This window comes from Choloepus didactylus, chromosome 18 (genome assembly GCF_015220235.1).
Source record: "Choloepus didactylus isolate mChoDid1 chromosome 18, mChoDid1.pri, whole genome shotgun sequence".
NCBI lineage: Eukaryota > Metazoa > Chordata > Mammalia > Pilosa > Megalonychidae > Choloepus > Choloepus didactylus.
The window spans coordinates 62187063-62209837 of NC_051324.1; the positions used below are offsets into that span (position 1 = coordinate 62187063).

General features: G+C 37.0%; 1 protein-coding gene across 2 annotated transcripts in view; it reads left to right on the top strand.

Annotated features, from left to right (window-relative positions):
* Positions 1-22775, top strand: part of CEP112 (centrosomal protein 112) — a 560812-nt gene that overhangs the window by 340825 nt on the left and 197212 nt on the right. For both annotated transcript variants that reach the window (XM_037809125.1, XM_037809126.1), the window contains one exon: positions 6072-6302. In XM_037809125.1, coding sequence (XP_037665053.1) covers positions 6072-6302 — 231 coding nt within the window. The remainder of the gene's footprint in view (positions 1-6071; positions 6303-22775) is intronic.

Below are 22775 nucleotides of genomic sequence, written 5' to 3' on the forward strand. Positions count from 1 at the left end.
GCACTAACCCAGGCAAGGGTGGAGTTAAGATAGAGAGTCCAAGGAAAAACTCAATTGTAGGAGATAATTCCCTAAAGGGTGTAGCTCAAGTGGCTGCCCTCCCTCAGAGAACTCAGACCCCAGGGCCTGGGGTAAAAAACAAACAAACAAACCAAAACCAAAACACCTTGAGCTTGGCTTCTGACACCTTTGGCCCCTGGCCTGGACAGGGTCAATTGAGGTTTAAAGGCACCACACCTCTTTAAGATGGTGAGAAGCTGCGAGCTGAGAAGCACTGCCTGCTGGGCAGGATAGGAAAGCACAGGGTCTAGAGGCCTCACAGGAAAGTCTGACAATATTCTGGATCTCACCCTCAGGGAAACATGATACTGATTACAACCTCCTCCTGAGACCTGGGCCTGTCTGCTCTGGGAAAATCTAATTAGTATAGTAAAGGAAACCAGATGCCTAGACAACAAAAAAATAATGAATCACACTGGAAAAATGAAGATATGGCCTAGTAAAAGGAACAAACACCTCAAATGAGATACAGGAACCGACACAACTAATTAAAGATCTTAAACAAATATGTTAAATCAATTCAAAAATCAAATCAGTGAGTTGAGGGAAGATATGGCAAAAGAGAGGAAGAGTGTAAAGAAGACATTGGGTAAACATAAGGAAGAACATGAAAGTTTGAAAAAACAATTGACAGAACTTGGAATGAAAAACACAGTAGAAGAATGAAAAACACAATGGAGACAAAAGCAGATTTGAAGGGGCAGAAGAAAAGGTAAGTGAACTAGAGGACAGCACATCTGAAATCCTACACCCAAAAGAACAGATAGGGAAAAGAATGGAAAAAATATGAGCAGGGTCTCAGGGAATTGAATGACAATATGAAGCACATGAATATATGTGTCATGCGTGTCCCAGAAGGAGAAGAGAAGGGAAAGGGGGCAGAAAGAAAGGGGGAAATGGTCACTGAAAATTTCCCTTCTCTTATGAAAGACACAACATTACAGATCCAAGAACCCCAGCATACCCCAAACAGAATAGTTCTGAGTAGATCAACTCCAAGACACTTAATAATCAGATTATCAAATATCCAAGACAAAGAGAGAATTCTGAAAGCAGTAAGAGAAAAGCGGTCCATCACATACAAAGGAAGCTCAAATAAGACCTACTGCATATTTCTCGGTAGAAACTACGGCGGTGAGAAGGTGGTGGTATGATGTATTTAAGATACCAAAAGAGAAAAACTGCCAACCAAGAATTCTATATCTGGCAAAACTGTCCTTCAAAAATGAGGGAGAGTTTAAAATACTTTCAGACAAAATAGACACTGAGAGAGTTTGTGAACAAGATACCTGCTTTATGAGAAATACTAAAAGGAGCACTACAGGCAGTTAGGAAAAGACAGGAGAGAGAGATTTGGAGAAGAGTGCAGAAATGAAGACTATCAGTAAGGGTAAAAAGAGAGAGGAAAAAATTAAAAATAAAATAAGATATGACATACAAAATCCAAAAAACAAAATGGTAGATGGTAGACATTACATGGAGTGAAATTAGCCAGAAAACAAAAAGATGGATACTGTATGGGCTCAAGAATACAGACTAACATTGATGAGTGAAATTTGAGAGTTGAGAACACAGGTTATCATGAGTTAGAAAGAGGTTAGAGATTGGGCATTTGATGCTGAAGGAGTACAGAAGGTTCAACAGGATTGATTGTATGGATCCAGAAGTGGAGTGGATAGCATAATAGTATGTGATGGTAACACAATATTGTAAGTACTCTGATCAAAGATGAGTGTAAGTATAGTAAGGCAATATACCAAAGCTAAAGGTCTATAAGAGGGGGATATAAGGGAGAGATGTGGGATTCTTGGTGGTGGTGGTATTGTCTGACCTTTTCATTGTATTTTATTTGATTTTTAGTTTTCTTCTGTCTCATATTTTTATTCTTCATTTTTTTTCTCCTTTTCCTCTTTCTTTGCAGAAGAAATGGAAATGTCCTCATATAGATTGTGGTGATGAATGCATAACTGTGTGTTTATACCAGGAATCATTGATTGTTTTCTTAGGATGGATTGTGTGGTGTGTGAATAATACTGCTTAAAAATAAACAGAGGGAAGGAAACAAGTGCTGGAGAAAATGTGGAGAGAGGGATATATCTATTACTTTTGGTAGGGAAGTAGAATGGCGCAGACCAGTTGGAGGGAGGTGTGGTGGTTCCACAGGAAGCTAATTATGGGATTGCCATAAGGTCCTGCAACCCCATAATTGGATATATACTTGGAGGAACTGAGAGCAGGGACTGAAAGTACATTGCACACTGGTGTTTATGGCAGCAGTATTCACAATTTGCAATGGATGGAGATGGCCTAAGGGTACATTGACTGATAAATGGAATGGTGAACTGTGGTCGGTACATACAATGGAATACTGAGCAGTGGCAAGAAAAAAATGAAGTTGTGAGGTATGCAACTAGGTGAATGGACCTTGAAGACAGTATGTTGAGTGAAATAAGCCAGAATCGAAATGTTATAATGCTTCACTAATATGAACTTACTATAATGTGCAAACTCTGAGAATGGAATCTGAGAGCACAGGTTATCAGGGGAAGGCTTATGGTAAAGGTTCCTAGATTGTAAGCTCTTGCAGCAGTCACATCTATTCATGAGTGGTAATGGTTATCTCTAAATTCTGAGATGCTAAGTTGTTGGTGTATATCCTGGTCAGTCCCTGGAACTTCGGGTATCTGTGTGACACCTGAAGTCCAGAGCCAGAGTTCAGCAGCTGTAAGTGTCAACATTACCCCCATACAGAAAATGTTAAAGAAGCTGAAAAAGAGTTCAGACTTCAATTAGAGACATGAACGAAATGAACTTGATTAGGACTGAGGTAAACCAGACTAAAGGGAAAAGGATGATACTGATTGTGTTTTAAAACCTCAACTTCCGTATGAGACCAAAGGAAGAGATGTTTATTTGGTGCAAAATCTATATATCCTGTAGCATGCTATATAATTTAATTTGTATGGTCAGTTTATTCAAGCACCATATTTACATGGAAGCTTGACTGGAGGGTGAGATCTGGGTGGTTTGTACAGGTTAGCATGAAACCCCAATACATCCCAGAGTAATTTGAACAGAGAATAAAAAGTATTTGCAAAGCCTCCTTGAGGGCCTGGGGAAAATGTGTAATTATCAAACTTCCCCACCTGGGGAATTCCTGATATTCTGGCAAGCATTGGGGACTACCATTTTAGTAGGCCAAGCCCTCAATCTTGGGGCTTGCCCATATGAAGTTTGTTACTGCAAAGGAGAGGCCAACTACTTATAATTGTGCCTAAGAGTCACCCCCAGAGAACCTCTTTTGTTGCTCAGATGTGGCCTCTCTCTCTAAGCCCACTTGTCAGGTAAACCCACTGCCCTCCCCCCTACATGGAACATGACTCCTAGAGGTTTAAATCTCCCTGGCAATGTGGGATATGACTCTCAGGGATAAGCCTGGACCCAGCATCATGGGATTGAGAAAGACTTCCTGACCAAAAGGGGGAAAAGTAATGAAAGAAAATAAAGTTTCAGTGACTGAGAGATTTCAAATGGAGTTGAGAGGTCATTCCGGAGGTTATTCTTATGTGTTATTTAGATGTCCCATTTTAGTTTTTAGTGTATTAGAATTGCTAGGAGGAAATACCTGAAACTTGTTGAACTGCAATCCAGTATCCTTGATTCTTGAAGATGGTCTTATAACTATATAGCTCATACAGTGTGACCGTGTGATTGTGAAAACCTTGTGGCTCACAGTCTCTTTATCCAGAGTATGGACAGATGAATAGAAAAAAGGGGGACAAAAAGTAAATGAATAATAGGGGGGAAAGGAGAATGAGATGTTTTGGGTATTCTTTTGTACTTTTATTTTTACTTTTATTCTTATTTTTATGTTTATTTTTTGGAGTAATGAAAATGTTAAAAAAATTGATTGTAGTGGTGAATGTACAACTATATGACGATACTGTGAACAACTGTACACTTTGGATGACTGTATGGTATGTGAATATATCTTAATAAAATTGCATTAAAAAACTAAAATGCAAAATCTGTATGCTGTTTACAAGATATATGTCTAAAACTAGAAGATACACAAAGGTTTAAAGTAAAAGGATGGATAAAAATATACCAAGCAAATACTATCACCCCCCCCCCCCCCACAAAATAAAACTACTCTTCAAGTCTGTTAGTTAAACAAAAAAAATGAGTTTAAAGCAAAAATTAATATTAGGAGAAAAGAAAATCACTATTTAATAACAAAAATCCAGTTAACTCACACAGTATAGAACTGATATGGCCCTTATAACATCAAAATATATAAAGGAAAATTTAACAGAGCTACAAAGAAAAATAGAAAAATATACCATTATAGTGGGTGATTTTTTTGTACATCTGTAAGTAAACAGTAGCTCAACAACAACAACAAAAAACTTGCACACAAATGTTTATAATAGCCTTATTTGTAATTACCAAAATTTAGAAGCAACCAGTGTGTCCTTTGTCAAGTGAATGGATTAACAAACTATATTCTATCCATAGAATGGGATACTATTTAGCAATAAGAAGAAATGAGCTATCAAGGCACAAAAAGATAGGAGGAACCTTAAATGCATATTGCTGAGTGAAACAAGCCAGTTTGTAAAGGCTAAATACTGTATGATTTCAACTGTATGACATTCTGGAAAAGGCAAAACTGGAGAGACAGTAAAAAGATCAGTGGTTCATTGGTGGCAAGGAATTCAGGGTGAGGGAGGAAGGGAGGGGTGACTAGGTAGCGCAAATGGGAGTTTTAGGGCAGTGAAACTTGTGTATGATGCTACAATGGTGGATACTGTATGGTGGATACATGGTGTTATGCATTTATCAAAACCTATAGAACTGTACAACACAAAGAGTGAATCCTAATGTAAAGTATGGAGTTTAGTGAACAATAATATATCAATATTGATTCATCAATTATAACAAATGTACCACAGTAGAGCAAGATGTTAATAATAGGGGAAATTGGGGTGGGTGGTTAAAGGAGGAAGTATATGGAAACTCTCGGTATTTTCAGTGCAATTTTTCTGGAAACTTAAAACTGCTCTAAAAAATAGTCATTAATTTTTAAAATCAGTGAGATATAGATTTCAACAGCACAATGAAGAAGTTTGGTCCAGTGGACATATATGAACCACAGAACCCAACTGTGCAAAATAAACAAAATACACGTTCTTGACAAGCACATGTGAAACTTAAAAAAATTACTTATAATTTGTCATCAAGCAAATCACAACAATTTTCAAAGGAGTAGTGTAATATAGACTACTACTTCTAGCCACAATGCAATTAGTAGCCAATAACAGAAGAGATAACCATCAAACCCCATATGATTGGGAATTAAGAGACATGCTTTTAAATTGCTCATAAGTCAAAGACGAAACCATAATGAAAGTTAAAAAATGTTTTGAACTAAATGACAATGAAATTACCATAGTTCTAAACTTAAGAAATTGCACTAAAGTGATAGTTAGAGAGACATTTAGAGTCTAAAGCTTGTAAATCAGAAAAGAAAAAGTTTATAAAATAAGTGAGTTAAGCATCAAAATAAGTTGAGAGGAAATACAATATATACCCAAAGACAGCAGAAAGAAAATAACAGCTGAATATTAATAGTTTTGTTATTACTAACAAAAATACGAGCAGAAATCAATGAATAGTAAAACAAAAATGTAATAGGTACACTGGATGATTCTCAGGAACATAATGTTGAATAATTGAAAAAGCAACATGCAGAAGAACCCATTTAATATTCTATTTCAAAGCTAGTAGAAACAAATAAAATTAATATGTTGTTGAAGGATACAAACACATAGTACAAATGTTCCAAGTTGTCTTTTCCTCTGAGCTGGGAGGGAATGGCAAGAGATTGGGGGATGAGGGAAAGAAGGAAGGAAGGAGTGAACTTTTTTCACGTTTATTTCCTTTTGCATTTCTTCTTTTGTGACTTTCCTATTCATGTCCCCTTCCATTTTTCCATTTTTAAAAACAAGGTTATTGTTGACATGGAGACCCAGGTTCACAAGTTGAAAGAAGAACTGATTAATGTGAACTCACAGCGGAAACAGCAGCTGGTGGAGCTTGGTCTTCTTCGTGAAGAGGAAAAGCAGAGGGCTGCAAGGGACCACGAGACTGCTGTCAGCAGACTGAAGGCTGAATCAGAGAAGATGAAACTGGAACTGAAAAAGTCTCACGCTGCAGAAACAGAGACGACACTGGAAAAGGTAAGAAACCAAGTGGAGTTTTTATAGACGATTGAAATCTTGATTTAAAGTCCACTGCTACCACCTTAATATTTAATCTCTAAAAAGTGGTGGACATTGAATTACTTTTCAAATTTGTAAGTGCTTCTAATGAGTAATTTGAGTATCTTGCCCTGAGCACCACAAAAATAATTTATGGAATGTCCTACCTTTTCCCTTGACTTTCATGGAAGGGATTGTATAGAATAATCCATGCTGTAGTAATTAAATATACATTGTAATAAAATAATATTATAATATCATGAAATAGTATACTGATTAGGAATACTTGGTCTGTAGTCCTAAATTTTCTAAGTCGTCTAATAATCATTTCTGGATTTTTGTTTTTTTATAACAGTATAACATAAATGATGACCTATTTTTCCAGATTGTTGTTTCAGTAGAAATAAGGAAAGTTTCTTTAAAATTACTTGTCATTGGAATGAATGTCAATATAATGTTTACACATACATTTTGAGTTGATATATTCAAGGCACAATTCCATATATTCTTTCTTTTGATGGTCTGATAAGTGTAAGTTATTTTAATCAGGTAGTAAATGTGAATTTCTATTAATCATAACAACTTTAAATTGCCCCTTGAGTTTCTTCAGAGCAGTCAGTATCTTGGGATCAAGAAATGTGAAAAAAGTGATTTAAGACTCTTCTGTTTCTGATTCTGTTTTCTACCTCCTCCTCTTTGTGACTGAATAATGCTGAGCCTTCATAGAGAATACCACACCATTTTAGGCAGTATTCTATTGATTTTACATGGACCCTGATCTTGAGGTTTTTACTTCACAGTACCTGAAGTTATTAAAAAGTCAGAATTTAGCAGACTTGGACCTTGGCAACATAGCTCTGAACCCAGAAGGAAATGGAGAAAGGGCGCTAGAGAGGAGCGAGCCTGGCTTCTTAGAGGGAAAGCAAGGAAACCAGTGTAGCTGGAAGTGAGGAGGAGGGGAAAAGGCTGTGAGGTCAGAGAAGAAACCTCAGGGGAGGGCCCAGGTCATGGAGGTGTGCGCAGGAGGCCACACAAAGGACGTGGCAGTGACTGACTGAGTAGGGGAGCCTTGGCAGGTTTTGAGCAGAGGAGCAAAATGATTTAGCTCCCATTTGAATAGGGTCCCTCTGACTGCTTTGCTGAGAATAGACTGAATTGGGGGCACTGGTGGAAGTAGACCAATTAAAAGGTATTGCACTAATTCAGACAAGAGACGATAAGAGTCTTGGGCTGGGTGGTAGCAGTGACGGTGGTGAGAACTGATGAGACTTGGGATGTGTTCTGCAGGCAGAGCTGGCAGGATTTGCTCTTAGTTCAGATGTGGGGCATGAGAAAAAGAGAGGAGTCGAGGATGGCTCCAGGTTACTCGCCTAAATCGGGGGAAGTAAAGTTCCTCTTGGTTGAAAGGAGGAAGACTGTAAGTGCAACGGGTCGGGCAGGAGTTCCGTTCGGGACATGCTTTGGTAAAGATACCTTTTGTACATCTAAGTGGAGAAGTTAGTGATAATTCCATCTAAGCATGACATAATATTTTGATGCTAAAATATAGAAAGTTTTAGGAATTGGGGCTTATATGGAATAGTCTTAGTTAGTCCTCTGACAATAGCAGATGAGAGACTGATGGAAAGTGAAAGCACTGTTGCCATTTATCTCTTGTGTTAGCTCCCGTTTACATACCTTACCTTGGCTTCAATGACCTTGGCTAAGAGTTCGAAGTATTTCTAAGTAAGTGTTCTAAAATGGCACAAATAGCATTGCACCTTGATTTAAGAAAATTGGACATAGTGAGGCCAGACTCATAAAACATATAATTTAGGCCTTAATTTTCTTGTATTATATACTCACATTTCAAATGTTTCTTTTTAATAGAAGATGAACTTTTTCAAGTACAGGTTTATATGTGTTACCAAGTAGCAGGTTACAGATAGTAAAAAAAAAAAAGATCAGTATTAGTTTTATAAGATTTTCTGTATCCCCGAGAGGCATTGTCCCAAGCACTATGGGGATACAGAAAACAAACAAAGAAAAACCATGGACACTGTCCCCAAGGAGATTACAGAATAACAGTGAATTCAAGACACATACACAAACAACTATAATGTGAGGTAGAGGGTGAATTTGGGGAGAATTATTTTCTGCTGAGAAAATCCAGGAAAATTAACTGGAGGAGATGTACTTTGAACTGGATGTAATATGTAGGATTTTGACTAGTAGATATGGAAGATGGCATTCCAAGTGAAAGGAATAACAAAAGCAAGAGCAAACAAAAAAGTTTACATGGCATATAGGTTAATTGAGGGGAGTGATTAGGGATTAGGCTTCAAGACAGTTTAGGGATTGTGGAAGGTCTTCAAAGCCATGATAAATATTTTAGCTTCATTGGGTAGAGAGAAGCTACTAACGTCTTTTGAGCAATGAAGAGTCAAGATTCAAGTGATTATTGGGAAAAAACATTCTGTCAGTGTTGGCAAGACATCGTAGCAGTAGGAATAATTGGCAGGGACTGGATTAGTCCGGGCAAGAGGTCCTTGGGGGACGTCAGAGGTTCATGAGAGGTGGTGTGCAGCAGTGGCAAGGGGATAGAGGAGACATGTTTGAGAAGAAGCCCAGAGATGGGATTGATTAGACTTAAATATAATTTCAACCCTTAAATTGAGAGCTTAAGGAGAAGTTTCTTATGTGGGGATGAATTTCGTTATGAAGAAGTGGAGTCTCAAGTGTTCCTATATCCAGCTGTGAGCTTCACCTGCCTATTGAAGGGACACTTCTGCAGGCCATTCTAAAAGGCATGTCCTGGCACAAACAGCGTAGGAATCACTCACAGAAAGGGCATGGCCTGTGGTCTTGGGAGCGAGTGAGGCTGTTAAAGAGAGGAACGTAGAAAGAAAAACACAAGAGTTGTGAAGGAAGAACTTAAAGGAACAGCTACATTAAGAAAGTTAAGGAGGACACAGGCAAAGAAGGGTCACCAAGAGAAGAGGAATGTAAGAATATATTTTCACGGAAATCAAGGAAAAGAACATTTTGAAAAGGAGGATAGTCAAGAATGTTACAGGAAATCTGGAAGGTTGGGAGTTGAGGAAAGGTCACTGGATTTGAAACTGAGAAGTCCCTGATGATCTTGGACAAAGCACTGAAAATGATCGTGCAGATAGAAACGTGGTTACAAAAGATAAGTGAGAGAGTAGTGAGGAAGTGGAGATAAGTGAATAGTCTATTGTTTTGGGAAATTTGGTGGTATAAAAGGAAGATGTAGTTCCACAGAGCAGCATTTTAGGCTGAAAAATTCTTGAGAATTTTGAAGTCTATGAGAAAGGATTAATGGAGGGAAAGAGCTTAATTATGCCAAGAATCAGATAATTGGTGGCTTGAGATCTGAAAGATGAGGCCCACCCACACCACTCAGCTCCTAGGCTCCAGCCACATGGGACATTGATCTGTACCTGCAACATGCTGTGCTCTCTCCTGCTTCCAGGTCTTTTCACCTGCCACTTCCTCTGCCAGAAATATTCTTCCCCATTATTACCTATGGCTATCTCCTTCTCATCATTCTGCACTCTGGAGAGAGTTCTTCTCTGACCCCTTGATCTAAAGTCTTGCTTACCATTACCCTTTACCTTGTCCCGTTGTCTTCATAGCATGTCTCGGCATCTGAAGTAATCTTTTAAAGTTGTTTCTTTATTGTCTCTTTCCCTTCATCAGAATGTAAGCTCCATTAGCAGAACCTTTTCTGTCTTTTTTCATTTCTGTACCACCAGTACCTAGAAAACTTGGCACATGGTAGGTGCTCATCTAGTATATATTAAATGACTGATGAAAGGAAGCATGACTTTTGCCAGGGGAGGAAGGAAGAAGAGGATTGGCAAAGACTTTTAATCTGACAAGACTTGATAAGAGCTTATATCTAAGTCACCTGCATTCTTAGTATGAAGAATCACAGTAGTTGGCAGAGTGAGGAGTTTCAAGAATTCAGGCTTCACGGATCTGGTTAAGACTAAGCAAATTAGGCCAGAGGGTAAAGGAAGATATTGACTGTGTTTCAAAACTTCAACCTCTGTGTGAGACCAAGGGAAGAGATGTTTATTTGGTGCAGGATCTATATTTTATGCAGCACACTAAATAATTTAACTTGTATGGTCAGTTTATTCAAATACCGTAATTATATGGAACTATGAATAGGAAGTGAGATCTGGTAGGTTTGTACAAGTTAGGGGGAAATCCTGATATATCCCAAAGTAATTTGGGCAAAGAATAAAAATATGTTTGTGAGCCCCCCCCCACCCTGAGGAACTGAGGAAAAATGCAGAAATGTTCTTCCCCACCTGGGTTATTATATTCTTACAAACTTTGAGGATTAACAGTTTAGTAGGCTAAGCCCTCAATCTTGGGGCTTGCCCTTATGAATCCTTTTACTGCAAGCCTACTTATAATTGTGCCTAAGAGTCTCTCCCCCAGAGAACCTCTTTGTTGCTCAGATGTGGCCTTTTTCTCTAAGCCCACGTGGCAGGTGGACTCTGCCCTCCCCCCTACATGGGACATGACTCCCAGGGTGTAACTCTCCCTGGCAATGTGGAACATGATTCCTGGGGATGAGCCTGGACCTGGCATCATGGGACTGAGACAATCTTCCTGACCAAAAAGGGGAAGAGAAATGGAGCAAAATAAGTTTCGGTGGCTGAAAGATTTCAAATGGAGTCAAGAAGTCACTCTGGAGGGCATTCTTATGCACTATATAGATATCTGTTCCAGTTTGCTAATGCTGCTGTTTTGCAAAACACCAGAAATGGATTGGCTTTTATCAAGGGGGTTTATTTGATTATAAAGTTACAGTCTTAAGGCCATGAAGTGTCCAAGGTAAGGCATCAACAATTGGGTACCTTCACTGGAGGACAGCCAATGGCATCCAGAAAACCCCTGTTAGCTCGAAAGACATGTAGCTGGTGTCTGCTTGCTCCCAGGTTGCGTTTCAAAATGGCATTCTCCAAAATGTTGCTCTTGGGGTATTTTGTCCTCTCTTAGCTGCAGCTTCTCTTCAAAATGTCCACTCTCAGTTGCTCTCCAAAATGTCCCTCACAGCTGCTCTGTGTCTGGGTCTGTGTGGCTCTTTCTAAAATACTACAGTGATCCAATAAAGATCCACCCTGAATGGGTGGGGCAACAACTCCATGGAAATAATCCAATGAAACGTCTCTCCCACAGCTGATTGAGTCATGTCTCCATGGAAACATCCAATCACAAGGTTCCAACCCAGTCAACACTAAATATGTCTGCCCACACAAGATTGCCTTGAAGAATATGGAGTTTTGGGGGACATAATACATACAAACTGGTACAATATCCCTCTTTAGTTTCTAGTGTATTGGAATAGCTAGAAGGAAACACCTGAACTGCAACCCAGTAGCCTTGATTCTTGAAGGTGACTGTATAACTATGCAGCTTACATGGTGTGACTGTGTGATTATGAAAACCTTGTGACTCACACTCCCTTTATCCATTGTATGGACAGATGAGTAGAAAAATGGGGACAAAAAATAAAAGGGTGGGATGGGGGTGGTGGTGGAAAGTTTTAGGTGTTCTTTTTTCTTTTATTTTTATTTCTTTTGGAATAAGGAAACTGTTCAAAAATTGATTCTGGTGATGAATGCACAACTATATGATGGTACTGTGAATAATTGATTGTACATTGTAGATGATTGTAGGGTATGCAAATATAGCTCAGTATATTTAAAAAAAAGAATTAAGACTTCAGACTGAGCAGATGGATGGAATGCCACCAAAAGGAAGAGGATATAAGAATTTACGTAGGTAGAATTGGAGTACTGCAGGTAGAGGGGTGAGCATGGGCACTATGAGTCTGGAAAAGTGAATTGCTGCCGAATTGAACTGAGAACAGAGTAATTCAAGAAAAGAGAAATGGGGTTTTGGCCTAGCAATTTTAGCTCACATGAATCAAGGCTCCAAGGAGGTAGACCAGAATGCAGGAAGTTGTAGGCAAAGATGGAGAGTCTAGAGAAAGGAAAGACAGTAGTATAGGCAAGAGTTAAGTTTGATTTTTGTTGAGGCGGTGGAATCCTCCAACTCTAGTGTTCATTTGGTAAAATACAAGTGTTGGGCTCTTATTATGAGGAGTAATTTGTATTTTTGATAGATAAATGGTTTTTACTTAACTAGTAAAAGGAGTTTAGCACTTCCGGATGCTGTGAAGATGTGGACTGTGAGCTGCCTGAAAGCCATCCTTGTGACATGTTCATTTCTAAGCCTCCAGGGGCATGCATAGTGCCAAGCAGGCATTCATTAAATGCTGAGTGAGCGAAGGAAAGAATGATGATCAGCAGAGAGACAGCATAGCCCCACTGAACAATACGTAATGCGAATAAATAAAATGTTACTGATTTATCCAAATTTGATCAAATACTTGGGTAGGACAGGATACATCTTATGTTCAACTATTCATTCGTGTTATTTTAGTGTTGTATTGACTAACAAACAGCATAAATCTTTTTTTTTGCACATAGTTTTATGTTTTTTCTGATACAAATTAGTAAACATTTGAGTTTTTACTATAAAAGTTTGAATAATGCTACTAATAAGCTGGTAATTCTGTTACTAGCCTGTTGTGTCAATGTGCAAGGTACTTGAATTCTTCTCCCTATTTCTAATAAAAAGCATCTCTAAATAAATCTGGAATGTTAAAATTTTTGCTAGCAGTTCAAAATCCAGTCACAATTGAGGGGTTTAGAGGTTAATTTTCCTATTATTGAATATAAAATTGAGGTTCAAAGAGGAGAGAAAAATAACACAAGGATAATAAATAATCTAAATTTAACATTCCATGTGGGCCTGGGTTGTATCAGTAGCACTTCAAATGTTATGGTTATAAAAGAATTTCTAAGTCCAGATCCTACCTGAATTTCTGTCAGCAGCGATTTAACCTGGAGAGTATCTTCGATGGTTTCACATTAAGAGAGACATGAAATACCTCCACAAGGTCAAAACACTCAAACTAGTGAATCCAAGAGAGGAAATGATTGACATTGTCAAAGCAAAAGCTTCTTCTCAAATCTTTTCAAACCAAATTGAAACAAAGTCCGTAACATATGAACCTTTGAAAAATTAAAGGACATTACTAAGAGATAATAGTAGTTTTCAGAAGAATGTTTAAAACTTTGGTATGTAAAATTTACCATTGTTTCAGAAATCTGTTCAGTTATTTTCAAAAGGACCTTTATTGAAATAGAGGATATTTTAGAAAATGGAGAAGAGTATGACATTCTCTGGTTATTTCCACCACCCAGAGGTACCGAGAGCAATAATTTAATGTGTATGTAAAATAGATTAATTTAGCTGATGGAGATCATCCTGAATAAACAGTTTTGTCTCTTGCTTTTTATACTAAGAATATACCAATGTCTTTTAAAATCCTTTGGAAATATGGTTTTCATTGTTTCATGATATTCCATTTTATGGATATTGTGTAATTTATTGTGATACTCCTCTATTTTGAACATTTAGGCTTTTAAAAAATATTTAAATTAATGCTGAGACTAACATCTATTTATATGTAAATCTTTGCCAACATTTCCAGTTTTTTTCCCTTAAGTTAAAATCCCAGTGTGAAACTGTCCTATATGTTTGAAATTATTTCAAAATTAAAAAAAAAAAAAAAAAAAAAATCTCAGTGTGACTGACTGCACCAATTGCTTTTCAGAAAGTTCTACCAATTCATATTTCCCCAACAGAATATCTGTGTTATCCTGGCCAGAACTTCATATCATTAATATTTTTCTTTAGTTTTTGGTATTTTTTTGCAAAAAGTTTATGTTTTTAATGTGCATTTTTTGAAAGTTGAGAATGAACAATTAAAATATATTTATATGTTATCCATAATTTATTTTCTGGGGATTGCCTGTTCATGTCCATTGCCAGTTTCTCTTCTTTTAGGGTGTTAGTGTTTTTCTCACAACTTATAAAAACTCCTGTTATATTTCAGATGATAAACCCTTATCATCATCGTGGCACATAATGTCGGTATGTGCCTTTTAACTTTATGGTCTTTCTGATACGGAGAATATTTTGGTTTGTAAACAAATCTATTAATCTTTTCCTTTGTGATTTCTCCATTATAAATAGTTATTTTAACCTTCACATTTTGATATTAAAAATGTAACAACACATCAAACATTTTCTACAATGTACTCCACTAAATCAAAAGTTTTTGTGAAATTGACTTAGCATTTACCAGCCTGGGGTTCCTGGTCTGTAACTTTAAATGGGATCTGAAGGATTCTCCTGGAATTCTGCCAGCCTGAAGTCATTAAAAGCCTTTGAGCAACAATTCAGCATCTTTTTCAAATTGAAGAAAAGCTCCATATGGCATAATTATTCAACGCTAAGGTCATAGAAACTACTTAAACCTTTGAAATTTATAATTAAAGGATTAATATTAACTTATGAAGGCATTGTCATTTTGGCTTAAAATGGATTTCGAATCTCAGCTCTGTTCTTTTACTTTGATCTTTCCCCTGACTTTTTCCTTTACTAAAAAATGTGAAGTTTTATATGCTTAAACTTTAAATTAAATATTACCCCCAACACAAACAGTTCAGACTTACAAAAATTGACTGACAAACAGTATCCACTTCAATTTTATTATATCTCACAAGTCTTGCTGAATTAAGGTTGGCATTTTTCTCTGGATGTATAAGCCACAAAGGTGAATGTAATGGAATATGATAGCATCTTTAAATATAACAATTAATACCTTAATTTACAAAAGAAAAACACACAAATGGCATCTTAGAAAACTCAGGGTGTGTATGTAATTTGAATGTGACAAACTGGTGTTCATATATATTAAGATTTAGAACTTTAAAGTGTCGCCAGATGACCTCAATTGTAAACCTTCTGTGCCTAATGAAAGGGGTTATATCTTGTCTAATACAAAAGCTAAGGTGTTTGCTGTCGTTTGACAAAATATATAATCAAATCAGATATTTTCATTATTTTAATTTTTGCATCTCCTTATATAATAAGAGGAATTGCATGTTCCTTAGACTCTTTTTTTCCACCTGCTTCACAGTGATTCCATTCAGTAAATAGGGCAGTAATGTCAGGGTGTTTGTTTAGTAAACAAAAAGAGCAAGGTATCTATAAATCATTCATGTTTGAATAATTACACTGATAAAGGTTCTACTATCCCTACCTGAGTGGAACTGCACAGCTCATTTCCAACATGGGGTTATGGATATAGATGGGAGTGGGCTACCCTCTGATGAAGGGATTACACTGTTTCCCAGAGAATCCTGCTGCTTCACCCTCTGGCTGTGCTGCATGTTGAAAAGCACCCCTGTTTTCTAGCAATCTGGAAGAGCCAATCAATAGTTTAACGTCAAAGTCTTGTTTTCCTAGGCTAGAGAACAATGTTTTGCTTGGAGAAAACTAGAAGACTTAATATTTTAGATTAAGATTATTTGCAAATAAAATCTAGGATTTTAAATGACTTGTTTATTTTTAAGATAAGCATTTATAATTCATAGGACTTATCCTCCCTAGTCAATCCCTACCCTTGTTTTCTAGTATTCTGATACTACCATTAAAAATAGGAGTTCTGTCATTCATCAGAACTTGTTGGTTTTGTCTTTTTGAGTCTTCTTAAGTGAAAAAAATGTTTATCTAGACATTACGTCAGCACAGCCAAAGAATGATTTGACTTGGAAGCTGTGAAAATGAAACAGCTTATTTGCCACCTTCAGGGTTTGATATTGAACCTGAGAGTGTAAAACAAGTAGCTGTTTTTGCACATAAGCTTTTTTTTTCTGTTCATTTTGTTTTCTAGGTTTTTGTTTTGTTTTGTTTTGGATTGTGCATGTGTGTGTGTGTTTAAGATTATAGCTAATAATTGTACAATCCATTTGATCCTTTCAACTTCATACCTAAACTTGTAGGACACTGCATTTTTTTTTCATAAAACTGAAGAAAATGGGATGAAAAGATCATGTGTATAGTATGTGTGTGTATGTATGTATATATGAACACATGTATAATCATATATATGATTAACATCTTATCAGTGTTGAAATGATTATAAAGAAGAACAGATATAGTAATTTATGGCACTATTTTCATAGTTTACCATAAATAGGGTGGCAATACATTCCAGTTTAATCAGAACGGTCGCAGTTTAACCTGTTGTCCCAGTGACCTTTATCATTTGGCATTTGCCCCACCCCCTTTCACTCTGCAGTGTCCCAGCTTGCTGCTAACTTATATGGTCACTCTAATCGTGAGGGCAAACATTAGATAAAGGACATATCTTTTCTTCTTATGTCTCCTGTGACCTAATTATTGAAATTATAGTGCTCAGTGGATATGTTTTAAATATATGAGTTAATGCCTTTTGACAGTATTATTGAACTTAAGTTATAGATAACTAAACTATAATTATTTTAATCTTCCAACCAGCCATTATTGATGGTTTTTCCGCACTACACCAGCATTTCAGTAGCATTTTATGCACTTAGAACAAAAATGGTTTCCATTTATTATGAGGATCAAAGAAGTCGGGGTGTGGGGACAAAGCCTCCCCATTCCACATGGCTGACTCCTTTGTTTAGGTACTTCCTGTGGGGGAAAGGGAAAGGGTAAGCTAAGCTGCTGGGAATTAGGTGTTAGTGTTGAGTGTCTGAGGTTGCAATGTTATCCCGGGGCAGAGTCCAGTGGAAGAGCTCTGGGTAGACAATAAAGTCTGGTTATAACCCTGTTCTTAATAGAAGGGAAGCAATTACCCACTGTGGGCTTGGTCCAGTATTGTGAAAATTGAATAAATTAATAACTGAATGTGACAAATAAATTTAACTACATTGAATACTTTATGGGACACAATAGAAAAACAGAGAAAGTACATGTCTAGAAAAAGTACACTTGGCTTAAAAAAATATGAAAATATTTTTCATCCTCACAAGTAATCAAGAAAATACTAATTAAGGCAAAATAGTATTTTTCAACTCTAGAAGACACAAATTATTTTTAATAATACAAAGTGTAATTTTTAATACCAAATACTAAATCTTGCATCTGATAAGACATTAATATCCATTATATAATGAACTCCAACAACTAAACAACAGAAAGACAACCAACCCAGTTAAAAAATGAGCAAAGGATTTGAATAAATGTTTCTCCAAAGATGACATATGAATGGCCCACAAGCTCATGGAAAGATATACAAATGGCCCACCCATAAGCCCAATTAAAAAATGGGCAAAGACTTGAATAAATGTTTCTCTAAAGAAGATATACAAATGGTCGATAAGCCCATGGAAAGATGCTCAACATCATTAATCATCAAGGAAACGCAAATCAAAACCACAATGAGATACCACTTTACACCTACTAAGGTAGCTATTATTAAAAATGAAAAATAACTAGTATTGGTGAATATATGGAAAAATTGGACCCTTGTGCATTGCTGATGAAAATGTAGAATGGTACAGGCACTATGGGAAACAGTTTGGTAGTTCCTTGAAAAGTTAAACCTAGAAAATGATCCAGCAATTCCACTTCTAGTATATACCCCAAAGAATTAAAAACAGGAACTTAAAGAGATACTTGTACACTAATATTCATGGAAGTATTATTCACAATAGCCAAAAGGTGGCAATGACCCATGTGTCCATCAACAGATGAATGAATAAACAAAATGTGATCTTTCTATACAAAGGAATATTACTAAACCATTAAAAGCAGTAAAGTTTTGATATCTGCTACAACATGGATGAATCTTGAAAACATTATGCTGAGTGAAATATGCCAGACACTAAAGTACAAATACTGTATGATTCGACTTGCATGAAATACTTAGAATAAACAAATTCATAGAAACAGAAAATAGATTAGAGGTTACCCAGGGCCAGGGAGAGGGGACAATTGGGAGATATTGCTTAATGGGTACAGGGTTTCCATTTGAAGTGATGAAAAAGCTTTGGTAATGGATGGTGGTAATGGTTGTACAACATTGAAATTGTAATAAATAACACTGAATTGTACAATTAAAATGGTTAAAATGCAAATTTTATGTTATATATCTGGTACCACAATAAAATTTAAAATAAAAAAGTTTATTAAACACATAATAAATTAAAATAATCATAATACCAAATACTAAGGGTATAGAGAATAAACATTCTAATATGCTGTTGATGGAAATATAAATTGATATAAACTTCCTGATATTATATATTATGATTCTTAAAATACCCATTTCTTTTGATCTATACCTCGGTTAGCATAACATTGACACCAAACCCCAAAAAAGATATCCCTCTAAAAACAGATCAGTCTCACTTATGAATATTGTAAAGAATTCAAAGAAGATGTTAGACAAAAGGAACCAGTAGCATACTTAAAACATAATACGTCATGACCACATGACCACATGAATTTTATTTCAGGAATGCAAAGATGGTTCAATATTATGAATGCTCTTACTATAATTTATCATATTAATCAATCAAAAGAGAAAAATTGTGTGTGGTCCTCTCCATATTAGTTAGGGTGTACCCTGAGCTTTGTAAGAAGGAACTCCAAAATGCAGTGGATAAATGAGATAGAAGTTTATTTCACTCTCATGTAACAGTCCAGAAGTATTAGGGTGGTTCAGGATTGGTAGCAGATGGTTCTATTCCCTTAGGAAGCCACACTGGCTGGTGAGTGCCTCTGTTATCCTCAACATGGGCCTTCTACCTCTGCACTAAAGGTTGTCACCATTTCCCAACCAGCAGGAAGGGGGGAAAGAGGAAGAAGAGGACAAGCAATTTCCTTTTTTGGGAAGTGCCGTGGAAGTTGCACACATCATTTCCACTAATATTTCACTGGCAAAATGTGAAACAGGACATGTGCAGTGCTAAAAGTTGGGGGGAGAGTATTATTTAGACTGAAAATATAACAAGGGATGCTAGGTGTTCTGGTATGCTAATGCTCCCGAATGCAAAACACCAGAAATGGATTGGCTTTTATAAAAGGGAGTTTATTTGGTTACACAGTTACAGTCTTAAGGCCCTAAAGTGTCCAAGGTAACGCATCAACAATCGGGTACCTTCACTGGAGGATGGCCAGTGGTGTCCGGAAAACCTCTGTTAGCGGGGAAAGCACGTGGCTGGTGTCTGCTCCAAAATTCTGGTTTCAACAGGCTTTCTCCCAGGATGTTCCTGTCTAGGCTGCAGCTCCTCTTCAGAATTTCACTTTCAGCTGCTCTTGGGGCATTTGTCCTCTCTTAGCTTCTCCAGAGCAAGAGTCTGCTTTCAACAGCCGTCTTCAAACTGTCTCTCATGTGCAGCTTCTCTCTCAGCTCCTGTGCATTCTTCAAAGTGTCCCTCTTGGTTGTAGCAAGCTTGTTCCTTCTGTCTGAGCTTTTATAGGGCCCCAGTGAACTAATCAAGGCCCATACTGAATGGGTGGGGCCACAACTCCATGGAAATTATCCAGAGTTATCACCTCCAGTTGGGTGGGTCATATCTCCATGGAAACATTCAATCAAAGAATTACAGTCTAATCAACACGAGTATGTCTGCCCACACAAGATTGCATCAAAGATAATGGCATTTTGGGGGACATAATACATTAAAACTGGCACACTGGGGGACAATTAGCAAGAAATGGCACACTCCCCTTCAATGCTGAAAGGCATTTGATGTGTACAGCAGTCCTATGGACTTGTGAAATAGCATTAAACAAACAAATTAGGTATTCCTGTCCTCTCAGAGCTCACATTCCAGCAGGGGAGACAGATAGTAAGCAGTGAACATACTTCATAAGTAACCTACATAGTATTTTAAAAAGGGATCCAAGCACTACTGAAAAAATATAAAAAATGCAGTGTAAGGGAGACTCTGGAGTATCAGGATCAGGGTGCTAGAGAAGAGAGCAGGAAATCCTGGAGTTAGTGGCTAGAAAGTGGGATGCCTGAAATGGAGACATGGAGGGCATGCCGCATTGATAATGACCGTTTATTCTGTGAGCATGAGATAGCTTAGAAGTTTGCAGGATGGGGCTCCACAGAACAGAGAAACAGTGTTAGAAGGACCACCCAAGGCTTCCTGAAATCACCAAGAATGAAATTCATGTACAGTTGGAGAGAGTGATAGTGAGCCAGGAAAAGGACCATGGCCTAGGAGATGGGCAGCACCCACAAGAAGTCAAGTATTTAAGGGGACCCTGCCCGCCCACCAGTCACCAAAGGATATTGTGTAACTTGGTGAGAAGAGTCCAAAGATTATATAAAAAAATAAGCAAGCAAGATTATTTAGGAGAGTTTTGACAAATAGACTAGAGAAGAGAAACTATCCCTACCAGATTTTCAAAAATCTCATTACATACAATAATCAAAACACTGAGGCAATGACACATGACTGGCAGAGCAATATGATAGAACAGAAAATACAGAAATAGATCCATACATATATTGGAACTGATATCAAAATGATAGTATTTCAAATTCTGTGGAGAAAAATAAATTGTTCAGTAAATAATGTTATTACAACTTGATTGCTATCTGGAAAAAATTAAAATTTGTATCCCTTCCTCATTTCTACACCTAAATAAACTTCTTAAACATTTTTTAAAAGTACTAGATGAAAGCAAAGGAGAATCATTTTTTCGTCTTGGAATGGGGAAGGCCTTTCAAAACATGACATTAAAACCCAGAAGTAATGAAGGAAATATTGATAAATGTGACCACATGGGAGGTTAAAAAAAAAATCGCATATCATAAAACAAACTATGAACAAAGTAAAAAGAAAAGACAAGGAAAAAATATTACATACACACACAGAGGTGACTAATTTCTTTCTATGCATAGTTTCCATAAATCAATAAAAACATCAACTCAATAGAAAAAGAAGCAAAGAACATGAACAGAGAATTCACAGAAAAGGAAATACAAATGACTTTTAAGCATGTGGAAAAAATAACTTCATTCATTCAATTTAAAAGAGTTTGTAAACTGTTGAAAAGAGTATGGGCGAAACTCACACTCCCATACATTGTTCCTAAGTGTGTAAATTGAAGCAATCTCAGTGAAGATCTATTTGACTATATTCATTAAAATTAAAGGTGCACATTCTATTTGACTTAGCAAGCCCTGTCTTTGAATATATTCTGAAAATTTTCAGTCATTCATTCCAAATACATTTATTGGAGAAGCCCTGTTCTAGGTGCTAACTATATTGCCGTGAATAAAACAGACAAAATCCCTCCCTGCCTGGAGCTTCCATTCTAGAGGACATAATCAAGCATTTGTGAAGTGGACTGATGTACAGGAATATTCTTGGCAGCATTATTTGTAATGAAAAAGATAGAAACAACCTGAAGAGTCATCATTAAGGGACTGGTTAAATAAATGATACATTCAAAGAAGGCAAAACTAACAACAGCAGGTTTAATATGTATATTTAAAAAAAAATAAGTTATATGGTTGTATTTATGCTGGATATTTCTGGAAGGAAACACAAGCAGCTAGTTAAAATGGTAGGAATACGCCTAGGAAAACCCATAAGCCCTGGGGAATAGGGGAAGAATGGTGAATTAGATTATCTATTCAGAAAATCTGGATAATTCTTAGACAGTTTTCCACTAATGTAGGCACTTTTATGTATAGGAATTGTTCTTTATATGCCACATATAATAGTAAAAAAATTGAAAGCAACATAAATGCCCAATAATATGGGAAATTTTGAATAAATTATACTTTACCAAGTATTTATTCTGTTGTAGAATAATATTTAACAACATGAGAAAATACAGTAAAATGCTAAAAGGAAAAAAGAATAGCATAAAACTATATGGTTTGATCTATTGTTAGTTAGCCATAAATATGATTACACTCTGCAAAAAAAATGGACAGAGTTGTATCAGTTCATTACTCTGCGAGATGGGATTATATGTGGGTTTTTAAATTTATTTTTCAGTATTTTCTAAATGTTCTATAGTTTAAATACTCTGTAAGTTGAACAGTGATATACAGAGGTCACCATCTAGCTGTGTCATTGCCCTGCCCCTAAGCCCTAGGGCATTTTCAGCCTTCTTCACCTTTTCTGCCCCTTTTCTGCCTCTGGGGCATCAGAGTCATGAAAGAAAGGATGTGCTGGCCCTTCAGCCCTGGCATCACATTAGGTTAACTTAGCAGTCTGATTGTGATATCACCATCCCTGCCTGAGAGCCTGGGGGGCCCCAGTACTGTAACCCAGGCCCAAGTCACCCTTCTGTCAGGGCTGGGAGACTAGACCCTCATTTCCATCAAAGACAAGAAGCAGAAGCCTGACCCTTCTGCTCTTGGGGCTTTCACCCTTGCTTCTGGGACCTCGATGGGAGCCACAGGAAATGTGGGCTTCTAGGACTTTAAACTACTCATGTCTCCAGGAAATCCAAGCCCTGGGTCTGATCAGGAGGAAAGAGGAG